The sequence below is a fragment of the Dromiciops gliroides genome, chromosome 2, assembly GCF_019393635.1.
Source record: "Dromiciops gliroides isolate mDroGli1 chromosome 2, mDroGli1.pri, whole genome shotgun sequence".
NCBI classification, from domain to species: Eukaryota; Metazoa; Chordata; class Mammalia; order Microbiotheria; family Microbiotheriidae; genus Dromiciops; species Dromiciops gliroides.
The window spans coordinates 178,975,066-178,982,739 of NC_057862.1; the positions used below are offsets into that span (position 1 = coordinate 178,975,066).

Here is a 7,674-nt window from a genome sequence, read left to right on the forward strand (position 1 = left end):
CTATTTTTGCTTCTGGTCATAGGTGCCGGCACCTTTGTAACCACTCACGTAGCCACTGTTTTCTTTTGTGTCATTCCGCCCTGCTTTGCCCTTCCCTTTACCACTTTCATCAAAACGCTCCTTGTGGGAGCCTGTATACTTGCTGGTGTCTGTCAAACGGTCCACGCCGCCCACTGCCACTGCTTTCTGCAAAATCATAGAAGTCCACCCAAAGTAGAGTTAGAACTGGGAGACCTCACCACTCAATTCCATCCCCTACCACCCCTCTCTCCTCCCCAACATATACACAAGAGTCCCAAACTCATCATCCATCATCTCTCTCTCTCTCTCTCTCTCTCTCTCTCTCTCTCTCTCTCTCTCTCTCTCTCTCTCCCTTTCTCCCTCCCTCCCTCTCCTTCTCTCCCTTCCTTCCTCTCTCTCCACCCTCTTCCTTCCCTCTTGCCCTCTCTCTCCGCCCCCCCCCCAAGACATCATCACTGATTTCTCTTATCATTGTATAAAGGGATCACCACTAGGCTCAAGTCCCTTAGTTGAAATTATAGATGGATAGATGAGAAGACTTCCTCTACCCCAGGCATAGGTTGAAGGAGTTGGGAGAACTTTCTTTTCTAGTTTGAAGAATCTTCTGTACAGGCTACTATCCAAGAAGCCCTTCCAGTCAGTTCAGCCCCCTGCCCCCCCTCCTTTTCCAAGTCACTCTTGGAAATGTATTAAACAACACTCTTCCTGAGGAGGGACCCACTGAAACTGACGGTGAAAAGAGTTAAGGTTACACAAGATAGAAAGGGAAGCCAAAATGAGAACAAAGACAGAGAGGTTAGAGTGTGAAAGTGTCCCATGTCCTTCTGGGATGGTGAGGGGATTGGAGATTACATAAAATGATCTAAAAGGATCAGATGAAGGAACTAGAAATGTTGAGCCTGAAGAAAAAACTGGGGTGGGGCAGGACAAGGAAAATATGGATAGCTGTCTTTAAGTAGTTGAGATGATCACAAGAGATTATTATTATTAACTTTAGAAGAAATGAGTTGAGACCAAAAGTTGCTGAGGCAGAATTTGTCTTCATTTGATTCTGTGAAAGTGTGTCATAGGCATGAGTGCAATATGTGTCAGGTGTAACAAGGGACACCTTAATGTCTCAGAACAAAACCTGGCATTTTGGGTCTCATTTTAAAGGTAAAGTTTAGTTATTATTATTTTTTTTTAAGTTTAGTTAGAAGGGGGCAGCTAGGTGTCACAGTGGATAAAGCACCAGCCCTGGATTCAGGAGGACCTGAGTTCAAATCTGACCTCAGACACTTGACACTTACTAGCTGTGTGACCCTGGGCAAGTCACTTAACCCTCATTGCCCTGTAACAATTGGAATGACGCCACCTACTGGAGACTTGCTGTAGAAGAGTTCCGCCCATGAAGCAAAGGTCTTTGAGGGCAAGACCAGGAGTCTTTTCTTTGGCATCAGGAAGTGACGCGGGCTAGTGGGAGGAGGAAGGAAGAGACTGGCGCTCTCTCTCACTCTCTTCCCTTTGGACTCTGGTGGAGAAGGCAGCTAGAAATGCGCTCTTCCTTTAATAGATAGAGGAGTCTAGGCCTTTCTTCTCTCTTTACCAAATTCTTATTCTCCTTAATAAATGCTTAAAAGTCTAACTCTTGCTAAAGCTTATAATTTATTGGCAACCACTCATTAGATTTTAGACAGTTTAGCTAGAATTTTAGCCCTTAACAGCCCCAAGGGGAAAAAGAGAGAGAGAGAGAGAGAGAGAGAGAGAGAGAGAGAGAGAGAGAGAGAGAGAGAGAGTGTTAGCTACTGAAACTTGCAAAGACAAAAACAAGTCTATCCTTGAGGAATTTATATTCTATTAGACTCCCCTCAAGGCCCTAATCAATTAAGTGAGAGGTTTTTATCTGATTTCCAAGGTCTTTTCAGTTTAATATTCTATGTATCATTAATTCAGGCTTATACCAGGATTCACTCCTTGCTTCCTGGGGCTTTTATAGCTACTCTCTCTTTTTATGATTTGTAGTGGTTGTTGCAAGGTAGTAGTGGCCAGGTCTGAGAAATGTTAGGGGTCTAAGATCTGAAGAATGTTAAGGGTTAGGTTTGGAAAGTGAGATGAGTTAGAAAAGGAGAATTATACTACTAAGTCTTTACTAGTAGGTCCTTCATGTGGGTTCAAAAATTGAGCGGCATAAATAAGTATAGAATGATGGCCATGTGGCTAGAAAGAATTCTGTACAAACAAGACCTAGGAATGGCTGGACAAGTCAGGGTATATGAATGTGATGGAATACTATGGTGCTCTAAGACAAGATGAAGGGAATAGTTTCAGAAAAACCTTAGACTTGCATGAACTGAGGTGGAGTGAAGTAAACAGAACCAGGAGAACAATTTGTACAATAAAAATAATATTGTCAAGAAAAATAACTTTGAACGACTTGGGACCTCTGATCAAGATAAGGGCAACCACAATTCCAGAGGACTCAATGAAAGTTGCTACCCATCTTCAGATAGGGAGGTAGCAGACTCCAGAGTGTAGATTAGGGTGTGTATGCACACCAACATGCATATATACACATATACACATGGCTAATGTGGGAATTTGGTTTTGGATTCATTGTACATGTTTGTAACAGACTTTGTTTCTGTTTTTCTTGTTTTCTCCATGGAGGGGATTTGGAGCTGAAAATAAAAGTGAATTTTAAAAAGACCTGGGGAAGCTAGTATAATGCAAGCTCAAGTGGACCAGAGCACTTCAATAGAGCAGCCCAAAGAAGCAGGTGATCTGAGGCTACATAATTTGAAGAAGAGTGTTCAGACTGAGGGAGGTCAGAGCTTCTGCACATTGCCTTAGATTGATCATAATTGGAGCATTCCATAGTTATGGACACCAGAAGGTAAAGGTAAAGCACTAGAAACTGTACCCTGCAAGGGCTGGTTGAAGGAACTGGAAAGGCTAAGACGGGAGAAGAGAAGTTGGATTATTGTGTACAAGTAGAAGGGCTGAACTAAGAACTATGGGTAGGAGTAACAAACAAGGAAGTAGATCTGAGTCAAGTGAAACTCCTTAATAAACAGAGCTATCTGAACTGGAATGGGTTTCTCAGGTAGAGGTGGGGGTGGGAAGGGGAGGTACTGGGTTGTGAAGGGGTTCCTGGGGTCCCTTCCCACTCTGAGTTTCTGTGATTCTAGGCTGGGGGTTGAGAGGTTTGAAGCAGGATTGAAGTCAAGATCAAGGTGACTCACAGTCGTTCCTGTAGCAGTTGGACCCTTGTCCTTTATAAGGGTAAACATATTCTTCAATATCTGGTCTGGGTTTTCCCCCTTGAATTTCTTTTGGCCCAGTTCCTTTAACGCTACCTGGAACTGATTCCAATTGATGGTTCGGGCATTCTTTTCCCTGGTGGGATAGATAGACACCTTGACTCAGTTGTTTTGTGACATAAGGACTTTGACAATTCATACCCCGCTCCCCTGCCAACTCCATCATCCTTGCCTCAGAAACAGCTTTCCTAGATCTAGCAACCCAAACTAGAGCTTCTCCCTTAGCTCTAACACTCCAGAGTCCTTGCCTAGTTGCTTAACACCAGCAAGTAAATATGTAGCTGAGGCTTTATGGGGATAATCTAATAGTCCTGGATTAAAGGAGGGGGAAATCTGAATTCAAAGCTTCAGTGTTTCATAATTCATTCATTTGAAAAGTATTTGAATATTAAGCACATACCAAGCACTGTACTACACCTTAGACACACAAAAAGGGATTAATGTAGCTCAGGCTCCAGGTTTAAGGGAGGTGGAAATCTGAATTCAAAGCCTCACTGCCTCCTTCATTCATTCAACAAACATTTAAATATTAAGCACATGCCAGGCACACACACACACACACACACACACACACACACACACAAAAGTCTCACTTCTCTATCTCCTCGTTCAATGATACCCCAGTGTCTCCTCGCACTTGTCATTCCTTTTATTACACAAAGCTATTTTTTCCCATCCCTTTCCTCCCTTCCTCACCCCCCCATCAGCTATATTCTACTGGCCTCCTCACTTCACTTTGCTGAATACAATATCCACATCAGTGGAGGTGACTGCCTTGCCATCTATGATGCCACAATCCTTACACAACTTGGCAAAGTTCTTATTGTTGAGGTCATTGCCACTGGAGGAAGAATCCCCATAGGCGGCAAAAAGGTGAAAGGTTTTCTCCGCTTCGGATTCCATTGGTCAACTGGAGGTTAGGGAAGGGAGAGACGGGAAAAATAGTGGGGAGGGAGAAAGGGAAGGGAAGGGGGAGGGGAAGGGGAAGGGGGAGCCCTAGAAAGAGATAGAAATGGGATGAGGATCAAAGAAGAGGCAGTGGAGAGACCAAAGCCTCTATTCACTGTCCTCCAATCTTTCTTTATTACCCAACCCCCCCAACCCTCCCCCCTCCCCCCCCACACTTAGTCCTTTCCCAGAATCAGACAGGAACCAACCCTCCTCCCTCTTTTCACTTCGCACCTAAGAGGGACCAAATGGTGCCTAGTCCTGTCTGGCTTTTAGCTCTTTGGTGTAAGTATGTTGGGGGAAGGCAGAAAAGTGTGTGGTCTTGTGGAGATAGTATAAACTATGGGCACCTGGGGAGAGGAGGTAGGTTTTTCTGTGATCTCATCATTGTTTCTGTGACATCAATATGTTAACACCCCAGAATTCAGTATTTGGGATGACTGAGTGGCTACATATCACTTTCTTGTTCCCCAGGATCACTCCCTGCCTCCACACCTTGTCCCTCCTGACCAGGCCTGCCTCTCCACTGACCTTCACAGTAATCTAACTGTTCTCATCCTGCCTAACCAGGCTGCTTCCCCTCTGTACCCTGGTCTAACTGTCCAACATGTCTCTGACAAGACTTGGTAAGGAGAAATAAGGACAGGTCTACATTAGGACAACTTCTCCTTTATTCTAAATTTTACAGTCAATCAAAGAGGACTCTAGAGCTTGGGGAGACCAACTTTGATTTGGGAGGAAGGTGTCAGCATCAGACTAAATGGCTTCTAAAGTTGAGTCAGAACTGGAGCTGAAGTTAGGGTCACCTCTCAGACTAATTCACACGAGCCAGTGGACTTCCTCAGGGATTTCTCTCTAGTCTTATTTCTGAGCAAAAATCCCATAGATGGCAGGGATTTCAGGAAGCCTATAATAGAAGGACTGAGATAATATATTCTAGGCCCCTCCTCCTCCAATATATTTAGTCATCAAATTCTGTTCAGACTCTCTTCTTAGTGTCTTTTAAATTCTTCCCTTCCTCTCTAGTTCTCCTGCCACTACTGATCTGCTGTGAAACCTTATGATTTAACCATACCCAGATTACTGCTATAGCCTCCTGCCTAGTCTTCCAACTCCAGCTTCATCTTCCTTTAATTCAGATGGCATACCATATTCATTTGCCTAAAGCACAGGTGACAAAGCTAATGGGCAGCTTGCCTTCAGGTCAGGAAGACTGGGAAATATATAAAAAAATAAATAAAAATACAATAGAACATAGATCATGCCAATATGTGGTTTTTACAGTCAATACCAAGCCTTCAGGGATCCTTATGTATAGATAGATGGCTCCTGTTTCTGTTTGAGTTTGACACCACTGATTTAGGCAGTTCTGCATGATTATAAAAGGCAAGAGGGAGTCCACCTGCAGAGTTTTTTCCACACAGGACGTTCCCTATATCAGTGAAGTCACATATCTAGTTCCTATTCTTTTTTGGGGGGTGGGGTGGGGCAATGAGGGTTAAGTGACTTGCCCAGGGTCACACAGCTAGTTAAGTGTCAAGTGTCTGAAGCTAGATTTGAACTCAGGTCCTCCTAAATCCAGGGCCAGTGCTTTATCCACTGTGCCACCTAGCTGCCCCCTCTAGTTCCTATTCTTAAGATCTTGTCAGTCCTCTCCTTAAAATCTTTCAATGATGGGGCGGCTAGGTGGCACAGTGGATAAAGCACCGGCCCTGGAGTCAGGAGTACCTGAGTTCAAATCCGGCCTCAGACACTTAACACTTACTAGCTGTGTGACCCTGGGCAAGTCACTTAACCCCAATTGCCTCACTAAAAAAAAAATATACCTAAAAAAAAAAAAAATCTTTCAATGATTATTCCCTCACCAATGAGATAAACTCCAGTTTCCTTATCCTGGCATTAAAGGCCCTTAAAAACTAAGACCTAAGTATTTTAAGAAGTGTGACTAGTAGGTAGAATATTGGTCTTGGAGGCAATACTGGCTGTGTGAATAAAGCAAGTCATTTAATATCTCAACAAAGTTCTAGGCAACTCTCTAAGACGAGGAGCTGGGCCTGCATCACTGGAGGATGTTTCCATATTAGGAATTCCCTAAATGGATGAAATTGGGGCAGCGAGGTGGTACAGTGGAGATACAGCATGGGGTCTGGAGTCTGTAAGATCTGAATTCAAATCCAGCCTCAGACACTTAGTAGCTATGTGATCCTGGGCAAGTCACTTGACCCCTATTTGCTTAAGTTCCTCATCTTTAAAATGGGGACATGGCAGGGCAACTAGGTGGCACAGTGGATAGAGCACTGGCCCTGGATTCAGGAGGACCTGAGTTCAAATCCAGCTTCAGACACTTGATACTTACTAGCTGGGCAAGTCACTTAACCCCAATTGCCTCACCAAAAAACAAAAAACAAAAAAAAATGGGGACATGGTAGGTAGAGCTAAGATGGCAGAGGAAAGACATTAAACACACAGAGGTCCTGATATAATTACCCCAAAAAGAGTAATAAAAGAACCCCTGGAACAGGAAAAAACCCACCAAAAGATGGGCTGAGATTATTTTCTAGCCAAAGACAGATTAAAAAGGGCCATGATGGGCTGCTAGAAGAGTCCAACCCCATGATCATGCTGACACAGACCCCAGGCATGCTGCGCCAGAGGAACCTATCCCTGAGACCCTGAATCAGCTGTGGCACCAGTGTCTTCTAGAACTGAGCTTGTGGTCAGGTGAGAGGGCTGAACGGCTGGCAGGAGGTGGGGGGGAAGTGCAGGGGTGTCTGTAGGACCTAGGGAGGAATTCGGCTGTCTCACCCCAGCGGGGAACCAGGAAGAAATCCTGAGTGGCAGGAGGCCAAGGTGGGGGAGGGGCGCAGGCTCATCAGAGCTAAGAAACATAGCACACAAAGTTCTGCTGGCTGGTTAATTAGCAAGTTGGCTTGAGGTAATCTTAGGATCAGAGAACAGGCCAGGTAAGAGAAAAACTTGCCCTCCCTCAAACCTAAACATCTGGGACCCTCTGAAGCTTGGGACAGGATAGCTTGGAAGTAAGGCCTGTAAGAGGGAGTTAAAAGTCAAGTAAAAGACAGCAAGAAGAGCAAGCAAAGAAAGTTGAGAACTATAGAAAGTTTCTTTAGCAACAAGGAAGATCAAGGTGCACCCTCAGAAGAGGATAACAACCTCAGGGCCCCTACATCCAAAGCTTCCAAGAAAAATATGAATTGGTCTTAGGCCATGGAAGCACTCAAAAGGGACTTTGAAGAGAAAGTAGAAAGTAGGAGAGATAGAAGGAAGATTTAGAGAGGTGGAGGAAAGAATGGAAAGAGAAATGAGTGTGATGCAGGAAAGTCATGAGAAAAAAGTCAACAGCTTGAAAAGCCAAATAGAAAAGGAGATACAAAAGCTCTCTGAAGAA

The 7,674-nt window shown here is 44.3% G+C and overlaps 1 protein-coding gene across 1 annotated transcript; it reads right to left on the reverse strand.

The window, feature by feature from the left end:
* On the reverse strand, positions 1-4,288 carry TPPP2 (tubulin polymerization promoting protein family member 2). Its single transcript, XM_043988673.1, has 3 exons — positions 4,051-4,288; positions 3,243-3,396; positions 1-186 (listed from the first exon to the last, which is right to left on the reverse strand). The coding sequence occupies exons 1-3, from the start codon at positions 4,221-4,223 to the stop codon at positions 1-3; spliced, it is 513 nt and encodes a 170-aa protein (XP_043844608.1). The 5' UTR covers positions 4,224-4,288.
* Positions 4,289-7,674: the final 3,386 nt, after the last annotated feature.